General features: G+C 46.9%; 1 protein-coding gene across 1 annotated transcript; it reads left to right on the forward strand.

Annotated features, from left to right (window-relative positions):
• Nucleotides 1-235: 235 nt before the first annotated feature.
• LOC147637452 (putative zinc transporter At3g08650) lies at nt 236-22,424 on the forward strand. Its single transcript, XM_086799241.1, has 5 exons — nt 236-1,093; nt 6,405-6,689; nt 20,891-21,019; nt 21,106-21,203; nt 21,308-22,424. The coding sequence occupies exons 1-5, from the start codon at nt 605-607 to the stop codon at nt 22,122-22,124; spliced, it is 1,818 nt and encodes a 605-aa protein (XP_086655367.1). The 5' UTR covers nt 236-604; the 3' UTR covers nt 22,125-22,424.
• Nucleotides 22,425-22,738: the final 314 nt, after the last annotated feature.

A 22,738-nucleotide genomic window follows, 5' to 3' on the forward strand; every position in this document is an offset into this window, starting at 1 on the left:
CAAAACTGCCAAACATTTGCTATAGGTAGCATAGTTATAGCTAGAGCATTAGAGCAACAATAGATAGCATTAGAAGAAACAACAACTAACAAAGGGTATAACAACTTGAAAGGACATTTGACACACTGTACCAAATGCTATTATTTAAAGTATCATAGAAAAATATAGAATTCAAATTCCTGTATATACTCAGATCTTTCTTGAATACTTATACGTAAGTTTGTCTTTGCAATATGCTTAATCAACAACAAATGGAACGTTCGTTTACATCTTTTGTTTTACATGATACCTTGACATCTCGAAATTGGAGAAAAGATTTATTGATTTTGAACAATGCTTTTATCTTTGAATGTTCTGTGCTAGTATGAATTCTACTTCATGTTTGTTGGAGCACACTAGTGCACTTAGTTAAAACTTGGTTGACAATGGTGAGTCAACTGTGGTCATTGTGGTGGTCTACCCACTTCTGACTCTGATTCGGTCGGTCTTTCGACACAATCGAAGGCTATACCGATCGCAGAGGGAGGACGAGCAAACACAAAGCTTTATACCTAGCGAGGTATGCTGCTCCTTTCCAGATACATCAAAGGATCTCACCTGCGCCATGGCCGACATCACCATCATCAGCAGCGCCGGATGCAGCCTGATGGCCATGTTCTGTTTCATCTTGCTGGCAAGCCCCCAGGCCATGGCAAACGAGAATTCCTTCTCTTCTGAGGTCACCCAGTTGGCTTCGGTGGGTGCAGGCAACAGGCCAGGGTTAAAAATCAACTATGGGGAAAGAACCCTGAAGACAGAGTTGTTGCAGAAGATCAATAATAATCCCGACAGCAAGCAAGTGTCCAGGAGGGTTTCAGTTTCTACAGTAGCCATGCTTACCCTTGCCATGGCGGCTGCCACCGGCTTGGGTGCAGTTCCTTTCTTCTTTATGGACTTGCAGGCTCAGTGGGCTGGCATATGTAATGGCATTGCCGCAGGTGTGATGCTCGCTGCTAGCTTTGATCTCGTCCAAGAAGGCCAGAAGTATGGTGGTGGTACATGGGTAGTTTTGGGCATTGTTGCTGGAGGCTTCTTCATCCTTTGCTGTCAAAAGGTATGACGCTATACTTTATGCTGTTCCAATTGCAGACTTACATGTCTGCTCACATGGATTTGGCATGTGTCATTGAAAAGGAGGGTGTACAGGGAAGTAGTCACATGGAACTTGGAACATAGGGCATGCAGGGAAGCATAACCACATGGGACTCGGATGTGAAGGGGAAAAGTGGGCGAGCAGGGAAGTACGATCACATCAAACCTGGGTGAAAGGGGAAGAGTGGGCGTGCAGGGAAGCATGATCACATCGAACCTGGATGTGAAAGGGGAAGAGCGGGCATGCAGCAAAGCATGATCACAAGGAACCGGAATGCAAAAGGGAAAGGGTGAGCATACAGCAAAGCATACTCACATAGAACTGGGATACAAAAGGGGAATAGTGGTCATGCTGGAAAGCATAATCATATGGAACCAAAATCCAAAAGGGGAAGAGTGGGCATGTAGGGAAGCATAACCAGATGTTAAAAGGGAAGAGTTGACCTGAATGACTAGGTGAGCGATGAGGTGTGGTGGGTTTTGTTTACAAGGCATAGTCACATGGAATTGAGCTGGTTTGGTGGAGGTTAAATGGGAATGATTACTTTATTGGAAGTGCCTGTTAAAATTATCCAGCTTGCTGGAAAAAACAGAGTAGCTGGGAGCGAGTGTGTCAAATTCTCTAATGGAAGTGATTAACCTTTTAGTTGCACAAGCAAAGCATGATGTGGGGTGAGAAGAAGAGGGAGAGACAAGAAACATGGAGATGTATGATATTACGAGAGTATATGCTTCAGAGACGAGGGGCAAAGGAGATGTAGAAGGGGAGAAGAAAAGGGAGATTTGAGAGTGTATGATTGGAGATTGGGGGAATGGAGGTTAGTAAGGAGAAGGAACAAAAGAGAAGCTAATATTGGCCTAAAATTGGGGTTTTGTTTGGAAATGGTGGAAACAGTAGGTGGGAATTGTGACACACCTACAAGTATGCCTGACATCAGACAGCAGCTGACAAGCAGAGTAGGGCCGCGCAGGTGGCCGAAAACAATACTACTAGCCAACTAGGAGCATTAGTGCATATAAACGCAAACTATAAGTAGCCTGTCTCAACTCAGACAAACTGGTGCAAGCTACTCTTCACCACACCAAATTGGGTGTGAACTCAAAGCAAGCTTTACACAATGGCTTCTGCATGTCAGTGGTTACTAGAATCTCAACAATACAACAAAGAGAGATTCTATTAACCAATTCTCACAACTCCCCAAGACAATACAACAAAGAGAGATTCTATTAACCAATTCTCACAGTTGTCCTTGTTAGAAGTCATCTCCTGTCTAGTTTTATACACCAGGGCCTTTGTTGTGGGTGTGCCCACCCTTATGAGGTGTTTTCCCATTTTTTCCCACTCTTCGTATTTTTTCCCTATTTTTTTCCATTTTTCTGAGGCTTGGGAGGGCTGCCAGATGATGCCAGGAGCACCCCAGTGCTGGCCGACTGGATCTTCATCAGTCGTGGGCTTCAGGGCTGCTGGCCGACTGCCTTTTACCAGTCGTGGGCATCAGATAGCTGGCCGACTGCATTTATGCAGTCGTGGGTCTTTTTTATCAGTCGTGGGCACTCCTGATGCTGGCCGACTGCCCTCTAGGGGGGTATATATAGGTCCTCAGCCCCCATACCTCATTTGTATCATTCCTCGGGATCTTCTTGTGTATATAGAGCAGAGTTACACGCCTACATCTGTCTCTCTCTTGTGCTGTTTTTTCTGCCTGCGTCTTTGCTCTTGTTTCCCAGATTTGGTCATCATCTCCGCTGCATATTCTGACATGGTGTCAGAGCCCTAGGCTCTAGATAGGTCTTGGGATTTGTGTGAGCAAGAGGGGGACTGTTTTGTGGCTGATTGGTGGACTGTTTTGGGCTGATCGGGAAGAGGAGAAGCAAGAGGAAGGTGGGCTGATTTACTGGACAGCCACTTGCAGGTTTTAGTTCTTCTTTGTTCCCACCCAGCCACCCTTTTCAGAGTACATCCCCGCTATGGCAGATCTGTTTGAGATGGCCGAGAGACATGTGAAGATCCCGACACTCCCCACGTTCCCGGTGGACCGTCAGTTGGACGGGAGCAACTACGGCATATGGAAGGTGATGATGGAATCCGTTCTGGAGTCTTACGACCTCGCCGATTTTGTCGTTGTTGGTGTTCCACGGCCGGAAGTAGAGGAAGGGGAGTTACCGTCAACCCGAAAGGACCGGGAGGCCCAGACACAGATGTGGGATCGTGTCAACGCCAGGGTCCATTCGTTTATTTTCCTCAACTGCACACCACAGGTAATTAATCATGTAAAGCACATGACGCTGGCCAGAGGTATATGGCAGCATTTGGCCTCACTTTACAACAGGGTATCGCCCATGAAGAGGATTTCCTTGGAAGTACAGATGCGGGTTATGAGCCCTGCAAAGTCGTCGACGATGCGGGAGCATATTAACAAGCTGCAGGCTCTTCAGCAGGAAGTTCTTCAGGCTGGGAAGGAGATATCGTCAGAGGACATGGCCATAACGTTGCTGTCACATTTGCCCTCTTCGTACTCAGCATTCTACTCGTCGTTGATTACCAGTGTGGCAGGCTCAGCACCATCACGTGGGAGGAGCTTGTGCCCATGGTCTTGGACCAGGAGGAACGATTTACGAACCCTCCTCAGGATGGAGGTTCGGAGGCCTTTACTGGCCAACGGTCGAAAGGCCGTAACACGGGCAAGGGGAAGGCTTCGTCGGAGAAGTCTTCTGAGAAGATGTCCGTTAGTGACCGCGAGAAACTGAAGGCAGAGAGGACCTGTAATGATTGTGGCGAGAAAGGCCACTACTGGAGGCAGTGTCCCAAGCGGAAGACCGAGAAGGGTGAAGACTCCTCAGCAATCATGAAGACTCCGGCTTTTGTGCACCTGGAGGTGATGGACACCGATGCTTCATTTTCTTCAGGCAGGGAGGAGATTGGAGGATTCTCCGCAACGGATACTCGGGAGTGGATTCTCGATAGTGGTGCTTCCAGGCACATGACTCCTTCCCGTTCCGGTTTACAGGATCTCTGCAGGCTTTCTGGTCATATTCTTACTGGGGATACGTCCACTATCCCAGTTCACAGTGAGGGCAGGATGGAGATAGTTCCCGATGGCAGAGGAGGGAAGCATTCCTCCCAGGTGTTGTATGTTCCGGCACTTGGTTTTCATCTGTTGTCAGTGCATCAGGTTTGCAAGACTGGCGTACGGGTGGAGTTTGATGAGCATTTTGTTGCTCTCCGGGACAAAGCAACAGGCCAAGTGGTTTGGGAAGGTGGAGTGGAGAATGGAGTTTACAGGCTTTCAGCACTCTCTCTCCCAGGTCCTCAAGATTGTGATGAGTGGCAGTGTGGTAATAGCTACTCAGGTGTGGATACGCTGCAGGTGCGGGCTTTCCGGGACCAAATGGTGGATAGCTTGCCAGTAGATGGCAGGAACTTTCCAGTACTGAGGTTGGTAGTTCTTGTGTTCGTGAGTCAGAGGAAGCTGAACAGGTCACTTATGCTCTGATGTCTCGTAGTGTTTGGGACATAGAACTTCCAGTAGTTGAGGATGTTCTTTCCAGGGGGACCTTTCGGAAAGCCAGGCAGGTGGCAGGTGCTTACTTGCAGAAGGAGGTGGTTTCTCCAGTCTTTGTGGTTTCGGATTTAGAGGGGGTGGTTGACAGGTTTCATCAGGTTTCCAGGACTTGCTTGTGCACCGTAACAGGTGTTGATCCTTGTGAGCAGTGTGATGTCTCTGTGACTCAGAAGCTGTATGGTTCATTGATCTGGTTGATGGACACCGGATTGGACGGGAGCTTCCTGATGAGACAGTTGAGCTCATGGTTGCAGATGTCTCTTTGTGAGGCAGGATTGCGTTTCCTGTGGTTTCTGCGACATGCGAAGGATCATGGACTCTTGTACACAGGAGGGGGATTGTTGGATGGAGTCCGACTCCACGGTTGGAGTGACTCGGTTTGGGGAGGAGATCCGGACACGAGGAGATCTACTTATGGCCTAGGAGCAGTTTTACGGAGCAGGAGGAGGTTACATTGCAGGTTTGGGCTTCCACTGGAGGAACCCATGGTCATCCCGAGGCACTTTGTTCGTGAACAGATCGTTGCTGATGACATCTTGCTGGAGTTCTGTTCGACGGAGGACAGTACGGTGGACCTCTTCACGAAGTCGCTCTCTCAGGACTTGCTCAGGCAGCACCCCAGCTCCCAGTGGTTGGTCACACAGCCAGGAGCTGAGAGGGGGTGTTAGAAGTCATCTCCTGTCTAGTTTTATACACCAGGGCCTTTGTTGTGGGTGTGCCCGCCCTTATGAGGTGTTTTCCCATTTTTCCCCACTCTCCGTATTTTTCCCCTATTTTTTCCCATTTTTCTGAGGCTTGGGAGGGCTGCCAGATGATGCCAGGAGCACCCCAGTGCTGGCCGATTGGATCTTCATCAGTCGTGGGCTTCAGGGCTGCTGGCCGACTGCCTTTTACCAGTCGTGGGCATCAGATAGCTGGCCGACTGCATTTATGCAGTCGTGGGTCTTTTTTATCAGTCGTGGGCACTCCTGATGCTGGCCGACTGCCCTCTAGGGGGGTATATATAGGTCCTCAGCCCCCATACCTCATTTGTATCATTCCTCGGGATCTTCTTGTGTATATAGAGCAGAGTTACACGCCTACATCTGTCTCTCTCTTGTGCTGTTTTTTCTGCCTGCGTTTTTGCTCTTGTGTTCCCAGATTTGGTCATCATCTCCGCTGCATATTCTGACAGTCCTATGAGGGCGAACTGATTGAATCTATGGGACTACATAAGACCTTTCTCATCCACAAAGGATTTTGTGAGATAGGTTCAAATTCTCACAAGAGCAAAAATTTGACAAACTAAAAGTTTAGTCTAACCTTGGGGCAAGTATTCAACTCCACTCCCACACCACTGTGTGTCCATTCCGTCATTCTCATGTGACCCTGAAGACAGACACAACCTCATCAACAAGAGGTTTACTTGGCCGTTAGTCTTGAATGGAGGACCTCCCCCATCCCTTGACAGGGTTGGGGGCTCGTCTGTAAGGAGCCTAAGGTCTCAATTTCTGTGTAATTCAATGATTAGAGGGTTTATAAGGAGTCTAAGGTCTCAATTTTTGTTTGCTTCCAATGCTTAGATTTTTTGTAGCATATTGCTTAAGAATGCTGAAAATTTTTTGGATTGCATTCAAGTGTTGGTGCAGTTTTTCTGTTGTGCTTTTGTAATGCTAATTTATGGGGCTATAATCCTGGTTCCTCAATCATTATACACTATTTTTTCAACAGTTTTTGGAAAGATATGGCGAGGTTAGCATGCTGGACCTCAAAGGAGCCGATGCAAAGAAGATGATGCTGGTCATTGGCATCATGACACTTCACTCATTTGGTGAGGGTTCAGGGGTAGGAGTTTCATTTGCAGGTCCGAGAGGGCTTCCACAAGGTGTTATGGTGACCCTGGCTATTGCAGTGCATAACATTCCGGAAGGCTTGGCTGTTAGTATGGTGCTAGCATCTCGTGGAGTATCTGCCCAAAATGCTATGTTGTGGAGTGTTTTCACTTCTTTGCCTCAGGTTTATTCTGTTAAACAAATGAAATGCTTTGTGATTTTGTTCATTGGATCTGACTTTCTGCACTACTGTTCATTCAGAAAATGTTAATGTGTAGAGTACTTGTGCCTATGTGCTAGAGTTTCAGTGGGACTCAAACACAAGCGCACACAAGTAGCCATAAAACTATTGTATTATATTATGTACAATGAAATTATTTACAACAATATTCCATGTACAAATGTACTGAAGATGTTGATCCCAGATCTCAGCCCACACATGGCTGTAGATCACCTTTGATCAGCCCAATCCAGTGGAAACGCTCTCCAGACACCCAACCGCTTGATAGAAAATGACTTGGGAATGTTGAGTAACCACACATGCTTATATAGGTGGGCTCATGCCCAGTCAGCTTATGCTAATGCTGTCAGCCAGTAGAGGACACACTCATGACTGCATAAATGATGCATCATGCCCCTTGTATTTACAGGGCACTTCTGTTGTGGTGGACAATTATTTGGTCCGTGCTGCACGAGATACAACTTTGCCTTTGTGAAAGAGGGTCATTGCTTTTGTCTTGCCATTTTTATCCTAGAGCTCTTTTTCCATTCCCAAAATTTTGTAGTTGTTTTTTACCTCCAGATGTTGTCTTTGCTGATGCCAATGGTGAACGCTCATCTGCCTCAGGGTGGTCGATTGTAATAGCTCTGTACAAATACTAGCCTTTTTTCTTCCTTATGTTTGAGAAAAAAAAATTGTTTTCTTGACAAATTCAAAATTAAAACTACATCAGTTTCAAAATTCTAGCCTAATTGAGCCTAATTGGGTGTCTTGTCAGAGTTTAATCATAGCCACAAAGGATGGAAATGTCACATGCGGAAGCTCTGAGATGCTTCTTTCAGCCCTAAACACCCTCTAGAACATGCTGATGCAAAAACGCAGACAGAAGGGAGAGTAGAGAGAGAGAGAGAACTGGAAATTCAGTATTTCATATGGTACAAAAAGGTACATAACCTTGCAGCCATAGGCTGCCTCCCATGAAAAGGTAAAATACCTAAACAAGTCCTAGTTCTATGACCCAACTCAAAAGGAGTTGAATGAGTCACAACAATGAGTACATAAGCCTTGTATAGGCTTGAGAACATCTCATGGATTGGCCGACTGCTGGTCGGCCAGCTCCTGGACAATAAATTCACATATATGCTGTAGCCGACAGGGACATTCCCTGGTCGACAGCCCCTGTGTCCTTCCACAAGATACTCCACAGTATATGCTCCAAAAATCTGGTTCTGTTCTGATCTTTTCTTCTTTATCTTGTTGCCTCCTTAGGGTTAGCCTCTGAGCTCAGCCGGTGCATGTCTTGCACATGACATCCCCCTTTGCTAAACTTGATGACGGGATTCCAATCTGCTGCTTGGATGACTGTCATCATCCCATTCTATTCCTTGAGTCCCTCTATCATCCTTCCTACTCTGGCAACCTTTTCATTGAATACCTGTGTCATGTGCATGAAAGATGCCATGGACATTCTCAGGTACTGGTCCAGAAGAGGCAGCCAGATAAAGAGTAGAGAGAGGGATGTGCTGGAAATTCAGTATATTGATATGGTACAAAAAGGTACCTCTACTACAGCCATAGGCTGCCTTGTACAAAAGGTGGGGAACACCCAAAATCTTGTCCTACTCTAGGACCCTAAGGACCCAATCCCTAGAGGATTGAATGATTACATTGAGGAGCACCTCTGCCCTTTTATAGACCCTTTTGAAGACTTGGGCGACTGGCCGACTGCTGGTCGGCCAGCCTTCAACGCATACCACTCTTTAAACGCTGTCCGACTGTGCATTAGATGCCCAGGCGCAGTTCTCCATGCAGCCGACACTAAACTGGTACAGTCGACAGCTTATGTTCTCAGCCGACTGTCCTTCCATCTCTTCCATGCCTTGATCCTAGTCTCACACTGCCAAATAGCATTATGTACTCCATAAATCCTGGTCCTGGTTCTATCTGGTTCTCATACTCTTTATCTGGCTGCCTCTTCTGGACCAGTACCTGAGAATGTCCATGGCATCTTTAATGCACATGACATCCCCCTCTGCTAAACTTGATGACGGGATTCCAACCTGTTCTTGGATGACTGTCATCATCCCAATCTTTTCCTGAAGTCCTGGCAAAACCCTTTTCTTTGAAAGCCCGGCCCGTTCTCCAAAACCACTCTATCTCAGAATAAGATCTATGCATCTGTTCCATCTAGTCCACAATCCATTCCTGCTCTAGGCTGTCTTCATAAAAGGTGGTAAACACCCAAAATCAGGTCCTACTATAGGACCCTAGGGATCCAATCCCTAAAGGATTGAATGAGTACAAAGATGAGCTCATGGTCCCTTTTATAGGACTTCACAAGGCTTGGCCAATTGGCCGATTGCTGGTCGGCCAGTCCACATTCCACAAAAACCCCTTCAGCGCTGCCCGACCTAAACATTTCCCCTTGAACATGATGTGCCGTGTCACGTGCATGCCACGTGGACATGCTTCTTCTGATCTGGATAGGCAGTAGGACAGGGTCAGACACCTTTTTAGGGCTGAGTGGGACCAAGAGGACTGTAGCCAGTGACCAGCAGTAGCCCGATAGGAGGAAAATGCCAGGAAGTGCTGGTCGGCAGCATTAAATGCTGGTCGGCATGGGTCATTAGTAGTCAGTCATGTAGAAGTACAAGACAAGTTACCTTTTCAAGGGAAGCTCAGCTTCCATCATGGCATTGTAATAGACAAGCGTATAAATAAGATTTTGAGTAGTTTAGGAAACTGCTTTCTCTCTTGCGTTTTCTCTAGTTCTTTGTGCATAAGCATCCAGTGGGAGTGCTGTGTGTTTCCGTTGAGTAATGTTTTGGCCATAGAAGCTTTCGCATGTGACATTGGTATCAGAGCGCCAGCACTCAGCAGGATTTCCTGTGCTCCAAGAGCAGTCCCAAGAGAAGGTGCACAGTCTGAGGCAAGGAACACAGCTAAAGGTAGATCTCCCAAGGAGGATGGTCGGTGTTCAGCAAAGCCATAGGGAAAAGGCAGTCCGTGGGTGGATGCCAAAGGGCAGACGGGTGAGCCCATAGGAATACTGGTTCCAAGGGATGGTAGTCATCCAAGGGTGGAGCGAAGATGCCGGTGATCAGCCTCAGGGAAGGACACCAAGACCCCGTGTTCAAGGGACAGGGCATGAAGGCAGGGGGACTCAGTGGATCAGGATGCAAGTTCTTCAAGTGGAGCAGTTGCGGAGGATAGCAATGTTTCCAGGTCAAGTCAAGTTGCCAGATGTCCAAGGATGACAGTGAGGAGACACGGCAGGGAATGAGGGATGATGACAGTCATCCAAAGAGGCAGGTTGGATCCCCGTCATCAAGTTTAGCAGGAGGGGATGTCACGTGGACATGCTTCTTCTGATCTGGATAGGCAGTAGGACAGGGTCAGACACCTTTTTAGGGCTGAGTGGGACCAAGAGGACTGTAGCCAGTGACCAGCAGCAGCCCGATAGGAGGAAAATGCCAGGAAGTGCTGGTCGGCAGCATTAAATGCTGGTCGGCAGAGGACAAGGGAGTTGGCCAGATTATGAGGGCCTATATAAAGAGGGCCAGGTCTCTTAGTCATTCATTCAAGTGCCCACTTGGGACTTGGGTCATTAGTAGTCAATCATGTAGAAGTACAAGACAAGTTACCTTTTCAAGGGAAGCTCAGCTTCCATCATGGCATTGTAATAGACAAGCATACAAATAAGATTTTGAGTAGTTTAGGAAACTGCTTTCTCTCTTGCGTTTTCTCCAGTTCTTTGATAAGCATCCAGTGGGAGTGCTGTGTGTTTCCGTTGAGTAATGATTTGGCCATAGAAGCTTCCGCATGTGACATGCCGGCTGCTGCCTTGTCTTTTGGTTCAGCCGACCAGCTGTCCTTGCTTCTAACGCACTGTCAAGAAGCCCTCCAGGCCTTGCTCTGAGTCCACCCTTGTCCTCTTGTGCTCAAAATCCTAGCCTTATCTGGTTCTTATGCTCCTTTTTATGGTTGCCTTCCTCTAGACTAGCCCGGAGAATATACATGAGCATGTCGTGCACATGACAACTTGGCCCGGTCTCCAAATCCACTTTAACTTTGAAGAAGATCTATGCATCTGTTCCATCCAGTCCCCATTCCGTTCCTGCCCTGTCTCTAAACACTGTCTTGGTCTTCATTCCTGAGAAATGAGTTTGGCACTCTCACTCCACCCCTTGGAGGATCATCCTCCCTTGGAACCGTTGCCTGAAAGCCTTTCCTGACTCATAGGACTACCATCCCCTTTGGGCTTTGTGGAACACCACCAACCAACCTCCTGGGAGCTCTTCCCGGTCTTGTGTTCCTTGCCTTGGGCCTCGTACCTGTGCACTTTCCTGTACCTTGGACCTGTACACCTTCATATGGGACTGAATCAGGGTTTAGCCTTGCTGAGCGTAATGCTCTAATACCAATGTTACATGCGGAAGCTCTGAGATGCTTCTTTCAGCCCTAAACACCCTCTAGAACATGCTGATGCAAAAACGCAGACAAAAGGGAGAGTAGAGAGAGAGAGATAGCTGGAAATTCTGTATTTCATATGGTACAAAAAGGTACATAAATCCTTGCAGCCATAGGCGGCATCCCATGAAAAGGTAAAATACCTAAACAAGTCCTAGTTCTATGACCCAACTCAAAAGGAGTTGAATGAGTCACAACAATGAGCACATAAGCCTTATATAGGCTTGAGAATGTCTCATGGACTGGCCGACTGCTGGTTGGCCAGCTCCTGGACAATAAATTCACATATGCTGTAGTCGACAGGGATATTCCCTGGCCGACAGCCCCTGTGTCCTTCCACAAGATACTCCACAGTATAGCTCCAAAAACCAAGTTCTGTTCTGATCTTTTCTTCTTCATCTTGTTGCCTCCTTAGGGCTAGCCTCTGAGCTCAGCCGGTGCATGTCTTGCACATGACAGGAAAAGTGAGGGCCATGGAGTTTTAGCTCCATTTTGCCCTCCTTGTGTTCTAGCTTCTTTAGCCCAAGTTGGAGGAGCTTACAAAGAAAGCAAATGGGCAGTCTATTGGGAGGGTTTAGCCCTTATTGAGGATTTCCACAAACTCAAAACAAAACCCAAATTGAAAAACCCAAAACAAGACTAGATTGTTTTTGAGGTGAATGTATCTGAAGCTTGGCATCACAGCTTTACTAGTTGATTAGTACTTTTCTTCCTTTTTTTGAATGTCATCTTTTTTTGGCTCAAGACCTTAATGGTCTTCATGTTATGTATTTGGTCTCATAAGTCGTTTTGGCCTTTTGTAGATATTAAAGTAATTTTCTTTCTTTAGTGTTGTGACATCTGGTCCCTTGGAGGATTCAATTTTTGGGGAGCCTCATAGATCAATCTTGGCCATTTTGCTTCTTATAGTGCACGTACATATCCTGCTGAAGCATAGTTACCAGAAGTTTCAGAAACACCTGATTAGGAACATGTGGCTATTGTTCTGATATATGAGAAGCTCATTCTCTAGCTTTCTCATAAGTTGCACATCACCATCCACAAAGAAGATAAAAATACCCTGACTCAAGGTAGGCTTACCTTGGCATTTTCACCCGTGACCCGACAGCTTCACAGTCGGCCGGTACAGGGTACACTGTACATAGTGTGAGGGCAAAAGGATGAAAGGACCAGATGTACGAGAGATCAGAGGCAACATAGCAAGAAATGGGTGAATGTGTGTATGTACAATGATGAATGAAATCTTGTACAAGAGGCCCTTTGATGTGTGGTGACTCTGAGTAGTAGACCGTTGAAGAAGCAAAGACGAGGTCGGAGCTTAAGCACAGTTGGTGACGAAGGCTTGTGCATAGTTGCAATGAAACGCGTTTCATTGCAATTGAATGAAACGAAATGTTTCATAAATGTTTCATTGCAATGAAACACGTTTCTTTCATGCCAACTGGGAAAAACCTACGAATTCAACGTTTTTTATCCAAAGAGCATAATTTTTGAAAAAACGTCTACAAGCGCATGTGAAACAGATTGAAGGAGCTCTTGCCTTGGACAAATCAGCCCCTACGAGCTCCTCCCGCACTTCCCAGGTTCCATGCTCGCCATCTCTCAGGTTGGTTGTGCTGATTTGTGCTTTTTTTCTTCGATTTTGCACAAAACACACAGATTTTGAAATTTGGGGGTTTTCATGTCAAGGTGCCAATCCAGCCTTGCCTCTGTCAACATACCTTGCACTAATGCCATGTGGGCCCATGTCACTTCTGGATCTAAATATGGTGGTTCAGGCACACAAAAGTGGAAATGCAATTTTTGCGGGATTTGCTCAGGAGGGTCCATAATCCGTGTTAAGGCCCATTTCACAGGTTTAAGCGAGGAATGCATTGGTGCATGCAAACTTGTACCTGTAAACATCAAAGCCGAGCTTCAAGAATAGAAAAGACAGCAACTGGCAGGGCCTTTGCCCGAGGATACATGTGATGCATCAAAGAGAACACGGTTGGGTTCAGAGCAAGATGCACAGAGCCAAGCGGGATTCGGGGGTGCTAGTAATTCCACTCCCACAGCAACAGGAATCCCTTTGCCCGCAGCACCTAGAGCCTCTCTAAAGAGAGCAAGCATTCAAGCAAGCATGCAAAAGCAGACAATTAACGATGCAACTAGGGACTCACTAGGCTTTTCATCCAATGCGTTGTCTTTTCACATTGTGCATACACCACGATGGAAAAAAGGCCATGAGGGCAATTAGCCGCATTGGATGTGAGTGGGAGCGCACTAAAGAGCTCAGAAGAGAGCAACAAGCAGCGGAGGTGGAGATGGAGCCATTAAAAGCCACTTCGAGCAAGTATGGTTGCAGATCGTTATGTGATGGGTGATGAGATATACGCAAGAGGAATGTGTATTTTGGCACTATGTTTTTGCATGCCATTGATGCATTTGTGCCTAGGACAGTGGTGACAGGAGAGTTTATATGGCTCCCCCTCCGCGAGGCTATCATGGTGATATGCCCACAAAACATAGTGCAGGTGGTCACTGACAATGGTTGCAACTGTCTCTCTATGGGACGGATGCTAGAGGATGAGTTCCCACAGATTGTATGGACTCCATGTGTATCCCATAGCCTAGACTTACCAGACTTGCTTATTGAAGATCTTGCTATCCCATAGCCTAGACTTTCTCATTGAAGATCTTGCCAAGATTAGGTGGATTGCTGACATCTTTGACACTGCGCGTAGCTTGGTGAAGTTTGTTACCAAGAGGCCCAAGGTCTTGGCAATGTTTCGTGCCAATAGTGACCTCGAGCTTTTGAAGCCCTCACAAACCAGGTTTGCATATATGTTCATTGTGGTTGAGGGGGTAGTGAGAGTCCGACAGGGACTCATGTGCACAGTGGTCTGCCGATAGTGGATGAGTTGGGAGGACCATGAGCACTCGAAGGCAGTTGCTTTTGCACGTAGAGTGATGCAAGAAGGTTGGTGGAAGGAGGCAAAGGCTTTGTTGAGCGCTCTTCAACCAATCTATAGTGTTCTTCGCATCACTGATATGGAGGTAGCACTCTTGGACTCTTGTACGAGTTCATGGACCGGATTGGAGAGGCTCTTGACCGATGCACTCTCTTGACAGATGAGAGATACTGAACTTCCAACTAGCTGCCTTCTTGTTGTAACTTGTATTGTAGGCTTTATCTAAGAGCTTTGATCATTCATGACTAATTTTCAGGGTTCAAGACATTTGACGGGTTTGGAACAACCGGTAGGATTTGTTCCATAGACCAATCCACGCAGTTGCCCACATATTGCACCCTCTCTGGCGTAGTGAGGCGTAGTATACTGTATGTTAATGAAGAGTTGGAAGATGTATGGCAATATTACATTCAGAAATAGACAGGAGGAGACGTGGAGCTCATGAGATGCTTGGAGGATGAGCAGCTAGTGTATCGGAATACCAGCCACGCATTTGGTAGAGAGAATGCATGCATGCGAGAGAGACAGCTGCAGCCAGTCTCATGGTGGGAGAAGTATGGGATCAGTAGCCCTCACTTGGTGAGTACAACTCTAAAAGACAAGTCTGTTATTTACATAATACATTGATCAATGATGATTATACTTAGTACTTACAAAGTTTTTGTATTTTAATGGCAGAAATGCCTTGCCATTCGAGTCCTCTCACAAGATTGCAGTTCGGGTCTTGCTGAGAGGAACTGGAGCACATGGTTCCTCTTCCATACAAAGAAGAGGAACAGGTTGTCTATTGCTAAGTTGGAGCGGTTGGTGTATTGCCATTGCAATCTCCGCCTAATTGAGCAGTCAGGCAATCCGATAGAGCCTCGCCAGGTCAATGTCGATAAAATCGACATTGAGAAGATGAAAGATGTCCCAGAGATTCCTCAAGAGGAGTGCAACATATATGCCATGTTGTATGAGGAGTTGATGGCACCTGCTCATGGCACACGAGCATGTACAACATCATTATCAGGAGGTGCCAGTACCAGTGCAGCAGCTGAGATGAGTGAGGCAGCTTCGGCAGCTTTGTCCTCTTCTGAGAGTGACGCTGAGTCTACCGAGGAGGCTATTGATGAGGACATTGAGGATGTTGAGGATTGTGTGCCCAAACTCCAGATTGAGGACCATAGTCTTTGGGGCTATCAAGCTCCTCTACTTTATTGCTTGTTATGCATGATTGCATCTATCAGCATGCTTTACTGTGTATTTCAGATTTCAAATTTCTTTTTTTTTAAAAAATCAGCACAGGGGTCAGACTTTTTGTGATTACTTTGAGTGCCATTATTGAGTAGTTGCCATTATTGATGATGGAATCCAGATCTCGATTCTTGATGTTGCCAGTTTATTTATGCCAATTAGTCAGTTGGGTGCCCGATGCCCACTGGGTCACCCAGATTGCTTAGTTTTAGCTTGCAAACAAGTTTTAATTTGTAAATGATGCATGTTTAATATTGTTTTGCAGGAAAGGCAACATATTTTTAACATATTATAAACTTGTATATAAATTTTGGGGTGTGTACCCCCCCTTTTTGTATGAAATGTTTTTGAAACTTCTGGGAAATGAAAGAAACGTTTATGAAACATGTTTCATGAAACGCCTGGCAACTATGGGCTCGCGTGGAGGACAGCGGTGGCACTTTGAGAGGTGGTCGGTGTCGAAGGCTCGCGTCGGTGGATGCGGTGGCACTCAAAGGTGGTAGATGTTAGCAGTCATCTCCTGTCTGTATATTTACACCAGGGCCTTTGTTGTGGCTGTGCCGCCGGATTTAGGTGTTTTCTCATTTTTCTCCACTCTCCATATTTTTCCCTATTTTTACCAGGTGGGAGGCTGTTCTTTGGCTCCTGGCTGATCCAGATGGTGGCCGACTGAGTCTGCTGTCCCCAGGTAGTCTTCTATAGCAGGTCGACTTGGTCCAGATGCTGGCCGACTCCACACGTGTGAGGGCGGACTCATTGGGGCTGGCCGACTGGAGTTGGTGTAGGTCGTGGGCCATCAGTAGGCTGTCGGCTGTCCTTACTGCTGGCCGACTGCTCATGTGGGGCCATATAAAATGGCCCCTTGTCCCCCCACTCATTGTATTCGGTATTTGGGATTTTCTTGTGTATATAGAGCAGAGTTACACGCCTCTCTCTCTCCTTCTCTATTGCTGTTTTTTTCTGCAGTGCACTTGCTCGTGTTCTTAGATTTTGTCTTCATCTCTGCTGCATATTCTGACATGGTATCAGAGCTCTAGGCTCTTGATAAATCTTGGGAACTCTGTGAGCAAGAGGGGGGCTGTTTTGTTGCTGATTGGTGGACTGTTTTGGACTGTTCGGGAAGAGGAGAAGCAAGAGGAAGGTGGGCGGATTTGCTAGACAGCCACTTGCAGGTTTAAGTTCTTTTTTTCCTTGAGATGGTTGAGAAGCATGTGAAGATCCCGACACTCCCCACGTTCCCAGTGGACTGTCAGTTGGACGGGAACAACTACGGCATATGGAAGGTAATGATGGAATCTGTTTTGGAGTCTTACGACCTTGCTGATTTCATTGTTGTTGGGGTTCCACGGCCGGAGTTAGTTGAAGGGGAGTTACCCTCGATTCGGAAGGAACGCGAGGCACAGGCACAGTTGTGGGATCGTGTCAACGCCAGGTCCGTTCTTTCATTTTCCTCAACTACACACCGCAGGTAATCAATCATATCAAGCATATGACGCTGGCTAGAGGTATATGGCAGCATTTGGCTTCTCTCTATCGCCCATGAAGAGGATCTCCTTGGAAGTACAGATGCGGATGATGAATCTTGCAAAGTCGTCGACGATGTGGGAGCACATCAACAAGTTGCAGGCTCTTCAGCAGGAAGTTCGCCAGGCTGAGAAAGAGAGATCATCGGAGGATATGGCCATCAGGTTGCTGTCGTATTTGCCCTTTCTAGTACTCAGCATTCTACTCTTCTTTGATTACCAGTGGCAGGCTCAGCACCATCACATGGGAGGAGCTTGTGCCCATGGTCTTGGTCCAGGAGGAAAGATTCATGAACCCTCCACAGGGCGGAGGTTCGGAGGCCTTAATTGGCCAACGGTCGAAAGGCCGTAACAACAAGGGCAAAGGGAAGGCTTCATGGGAGAAGTCTTCTGAGAAGATGTTCGACGCAGACTACGAGAAACTCAAGGCAGAGAGGACATGTAATGATTGTGGCGAGAAAGGCCACTATTGGAGACAGTGTCTCAAGCGGAGCACCGAGAAGGGTGCCGAATCCTCAGCAGCAACCGTGAAGACTCTAGCTTTTGTGCACATGGAGGTTATGGACACCGGTGTTTCATTTTCCTCGTACAGGGAGGTGGTTGGAGGACTCTCTGCTACAGATACTCGAGAGTGGATTCTTGACAGTGGTGCTTCCAGGCACATGAGTCCTTCCCGTTCGGCTTTACAGGATCTCTGAAGGTATTCCGGTCACATTCTTACTGGGGATACATCCACTATCCCAGTTCATAGTGAGGGCAGGTTGGAGATAGTTCCCTATGGCAGAGGGAGGAAGCATTTCTCCCAGGTGTTGTATGTTCCTTCACTTGGTTTTCATCTATTGTCAATGCATCAGGTTTGCAAGACTGGCGTACGGGTGGAGTTTGATGAGCATTTTGTTGCTCTCTGGGACAAGGCAATATACTAGGTAGTTTGGGAAGGCGGAGTGGAGAATGGAGTTTGCAAACTTTTAGCACTCGCTCTCTGAATGGGAGAGTTAATTAGGGTTAGAGATTCATGTGGGAGACATACACACAGAGAGAACAAGGGAGAGAGAGAGAGAGAGAGAGTTGTGGGGATAAGTCAACTCATGGGAATGAGTGTGTGACTCCCCTATCACACATGTATATTGCACTAGTACACATAGTGCACTTAGTACATTAAAAGTACTAAGTGTACTATGTACTATAACTTATGGGCTTGTACACACTATAAGGGTGGGCATAATGCCTTTACCCCAACACTCTCCCAGGTCCTCAGTTTTGTGATTAGTGGCAGCTTGGTAATGGCCACTTAAGTGTGGATACGCTGCAGGTGCAGGCTTCTTGGGACCAGATGGTGGATAGCTTGCCAGATGACGGCAGCAGTTGGCAGGAACTTTCCAGTACAGATGATGGCAGGAACTTTCCAGTACAGATGTTGTTAGTTCTTTTTTCGTCAGTCAAAGGAAACTTTATAGGTAACCTATGCTCTAATGTCTCGTAGCATTCGGGACAAAGAAACTCCTATAGATGAGGCAGTTCTTTCCACGGGGACCTATAAAAAGGCCAGGCAGGTGGCAGTTTTTTCTTGCAGGTGGAGGTGGATGTTGCACATTCTCTAGGCTTTGTGGTTCCGGATTCAGAGGGGGTTGGTTACAGGTTTCTGAAGGCCTTGAGTGGTCTTCAGCAAGTTTCTAGGACTTGGCATCCATCCCACCGTAATAGGTGTTGATCCTTGTGAGCAGTATGATGCCTCCTTGACTGGGAAGCAGAATGGTTCATTGATTTGGTTGATGAATACTAGATTGGACGGGAGCTTCTTGATGAGGCTGTTGAGCTCATGTTCGCAGAGGACTCTTTGGGCAGGATTGCGTATCTTGTAGTTTCTGCAGCATGCAAAGGATCTTGGACTCTTTTACACAGGAGGGGGATTGATGGATGGAGTCAGACTCCACGGATGGAGTGACTCAGATTGGGGAGGAGAGCCAAACACGAGGACCTTGACATTAGGCTACAGTTTTTTCCCTTGGCTCAGGAGTAGTTTTATGGAGCAGTGAGGGGCAGCCATCTTTTGCCTTGTCATCGACAGAGGCAGAGTACCGGGCTGCTTGTGCTGCTGGTGGTGAGGTGGTGAGGTTGCAGAGGTTACTCGGCAGGATTGGGCTTCCACTGGTGGAACCCACGGTAATCCAGAGGCATTTTGTTCGTGAAAAGATTGTTGCTGATGACATCTTGCTAGAGTTCTGTTCAACGGAGGACAGTGCGGTGGACCTCTTCACGAAGTCTCTATCTCAAGCTCTGCTCTGGCGGCACTCCAGCTCACTGGGGTTGGTTCCACATCCAGGAGCTGAGAGGGGGTGTTAGCAGTCATCTCCTGTCTGTATATTTACACCAGGGCCTCTGTTGTGGCTGTGCCTGCCCGATTTAGGTGTTTTCTCATTTTTCCCCACTCTCCATATTTTTCCCTATTTTTTCCAGGTGTGGGAGGCTGTTCTTTGGCTGATCTAGATGGTGGCCGACAGAGTCTGCTTCCCCCAGGTAGTCTTTTGTAGCAGGCCGACTTGGTCTAGATGCTGGCCGACTCCACACGTGTGAGGGCCGACTCACTGGGGCTGGCCGACTGGAGCTGGTGCAGGTCGTGGGCCATTAGTAGGCTGTCGGCTGTCCTTACTGCTGGCTGACTGCTCATGTGGGGTCATCTAAAATGGCCCCTTGGGCCCCCACTCATTGTATTTGGTATTCAGGATTTTCTTGTGTATATAGAGCAGAGTTACACGCCTCTCTCTCTCCTTCTCTATTGCTGTTTTTTTCTGCAGTGCAGTTGCTCTTGTGCTCTCAGATTTTGTCTTCATCTCCGCTGCATATTCTGACAGTAGATGTTTGTAGTGGGCAGTGGAAATGTAGTGGTGCAGGCTCCGGTGACAAGGGGTGTTGTGGTACTTGAGGGGTGCAGACTCTGGTGATGAGGGTGCTGCAGCACCTGGAGGGGTGCAGGGCTGGATGTCGAAGGCACGCGTCGATGAGGCAATGGCTCTCCAACGGTGAGCTGATGCAGACAAACACAAACCTGCAGATGAGTTGACTGTAGGAGAAACGCAGATCTGAGGAGCAGAGAGGGCTGCTGTCCCGGGTAGATGGTGTGCTGGCATCATGAGGTACGTGGTTCAGAGCAGAGAGGGCTACTATCTCGATGTCGTCAAGTGATGATGAGTAGAGAGGGCGGCTGTCCCAAGTCAATGGGTGATGATGAGCAGAGAGGGCTGCTGTCCCAAGTCGATCGGTGATGATGAGCAGAGAGGGTTGCTGTCCCAAGGTGTGCTGTAGGTACAGGTACAGGTACTGGAGCTGTAGGCTGCAAGGAACAAGCCAACAGGTTTGCTGCCAGTCGACAAGCGCCATGTGCCTTCCCATGTTGTTGCTAATGATGGCAGGCAGGCAACAGCAGATGGTGAATGTTGTTTTATGATGTGTTGCTTTATGCTGATGAAGCGATGCTTATATATATGGGGTTGGGCTGCTGGTCGGCCCAGAGTAGGCTGTCGCCCAGCAGCAGAAGACAAAATATCAAATAAAAAACCCCTTTTAGGGCTGGTTGTCACACACACAGCAGCGGGAGTCGGGACAGATGTGCACAAATGCAAAAGCAGCGCCTCGAAATGTGTGCCACAAAACGGAAAATCGGCGCAACGATAAGACGGATTTTTTTTGGGGGAATTTTTTTTGATAAAAAACGCCTTTCAATAAATGAAACGTTTTGGTCCATTACGTTCAGTATGAAACGCGTTTCAAAGCTACTGTGTTGAAGTGTATTAGAAGTTACAGGTGCATGATACTATCATTAGGCATATTGATATAGATCCCAAGGTTGTGATAGTTATTTAATTTCGTGTGTTGAAGCTTGTTGATTGGGCTTCCTAAGTGAAACCATACTCTCTTTGCTGCTGGATGTTGCATCAACCTCTTAGTGAAGAGTCTAATAGTTTTTTTTCCCCTGTTACTACAGCCTCTGGTGGCAGTCCCTGCCTTTGTATGTGCAGAAGCCTTTCAAAAGTTCCTGCCATCTTGTATGGGTTTTGCAGCAGGCTGCATGATTTGGATGGTTCTTGCAGAAGTTGTACCCGACAGCTTCAAGGTGAGTTCTGAATGGACAGAAAAAGCTTGAAAATTAAAAGGTTTTCCATCTTTTTTACAAAGTTCGCAGTGTGATCATTTTCACAGGAAGCGCAACCCCAACAAGTAGCTTCTGCAGCGACCCTCTCGGTTGCGTTTATGGAGTCTCTGAGTACTGCCATGGAGAATTTTGATGAAGCACCAAGGTGGGTTCAAATTTGAGTTATTAAGCTTGTCCTACCTTGTTTTTCACTTATAAATGTCTCAAATTAGAAATAATTGTTTTTTTTGTCCAATTGGTGTTGTGTAGGTGGGAGAGCATGACAGCTTTTGTAATTTCTCTTCTATTTGGACTGGGACCTTTTCTTGGTGGGATAGTGCTCGTGACAGTGTCAGGCTCTATTAAACTGTCACAATCATTTCTTACTGGAACGTCAACTGGTATAAGCCTCGTTTTGTTGTCTTGGCGCCCACTGCAGCTCTGGTGGGGAGGCAAGATGAGTGTATTTTTGGTCATCGGCCTCTTCTTTGCTGGGTCTTTCGTATACCATATCATTGAAACCACACTCCAGAAAATCACGTCATGCAAAGTGCTTGACAAGGATCTTATTTGTCCTGCACCACTCCGATTGGTAAGCCCTATCTCATCGAAAGCTTTTCTTGCATGTGGAGCTGTGGGTCTTCACGCCTTTGCAGAAGGCCTTGCTTTGGGTGTAGCTGCCCCGAAAGCTTATGGGCTAGGCAGACACATGTTACTTCCTGTGTCCTTGCATGGACTACCAAGGGGTGCAGCTGTTGCAAGTGCAACTTATGGTGCCATGGGGTCATGGCGTACTGCACTACTGGCGGCTGCAATTACTGGGTTTGCTGGGCCACTTGCAGCCATTGGATCCATTATTACTGGAATAGACTACAATGGACTGGATTACTGGATGGTGATTGCATGTGGAGCTCTACTTCCAGCATTTGCTGGCGACCTTTTCCGCCGTGCGTTGAAGCTTCACTCAGCAAGTGCCATGTATGGGCTGTTTATGGGGCTCGGTTTTGCAAATATTTGCTTGGCAAGTACAAGATTGGTTTGCTTACATACTCCTTATTGCAATTCGGCACCTGAGGCTGTTACATAAAATTTATTTTTGTAAACTAATGGCAAGCGTGACAGCAAGGATCTGCTATTCAGAAGGGGTATTTGAAGTGAGTCATTATACATTTACATGGCTGTCAAAAGGGGCCTCCCAAGAGTTTGTGTATTTTATGTGGAAACATTCATAAGCATCATCAGGAAGGGTGTTTTGTAAGAAAAAATGACACTAGAGAATCCATTTATCACATGCATTAACATGATGTTTTTCTGAAGACCTGGCTTTGCACTAGGCATGGATAGTGATGCGGGTTTCTCTGAAGTTTAATCAATTCATCACTTCCATTGTAGCCTTGTTAAAGCGAGCCATTGATTGCCATCTTGGAATGAAAGTCTTTATAGCAGGTTCCTACAGTGAGTCATCGTCTTACAAAGTAAGTGACACCACTACGGTGTGTTGGGTGAAGGAAGTGAGTTATCTTACTCCTATTTCTAACTATTACATCATTGAGCCTACTAAAGTATGGACAAAGGTTATAAGTGTCAAAAGGTTACTGCTATGATGCTAGTATCATGTGTACATGTGTGAAGGATGGCGCTGTGTGTGTCTTCTTTTGTTTAGCTGTCACCGAGTGGTAAGCTTATCTTCTTCAAATGGCA

The sequence above is a fragment of the Cibotium barometz genome, chromosome 6, assembly GCF_041138505.1.
Source record: "Cibotium barometz isolate CiBa-2024 chromosome 6, ASM4113850v1, whole genome shotgun sequence".
Taxonomy (NCBI): Eukaryota; Viridiplantae; Streptophyta; class Polypodiopsida; order Cyatheales; family Cibotiaceae; genus Cibotium; species Cibotium barometz.

What these genes read in the sequence shown, in the direction of transcription:
- LOC147637452 (XM_086799241.1), top strand. Translation starts at nt 605, where the DNA reads ATGGCCGACATCACCATCATCAGCAGCGCCGGATGCAGCCTGATGGCC. An exon ending in TTTTCACTTCTTTGCCTCAG is followed by an intron (nt 6,690 to 20,890) that starts GTTTATTCTGTT and finishes CTGTTACTACAG; the next exon opens with CCTCTGGTGGCAGTCCCTGC. An exon ending in TTGTACCCGACAGCTTCAAG is followed by an intron (nt 21,020 to 21,105) that starts GTGAGTTCTGAA and finishes TCATTTTCACAG; the next exon opens with GAAGCGCAACCCCAACAAGT.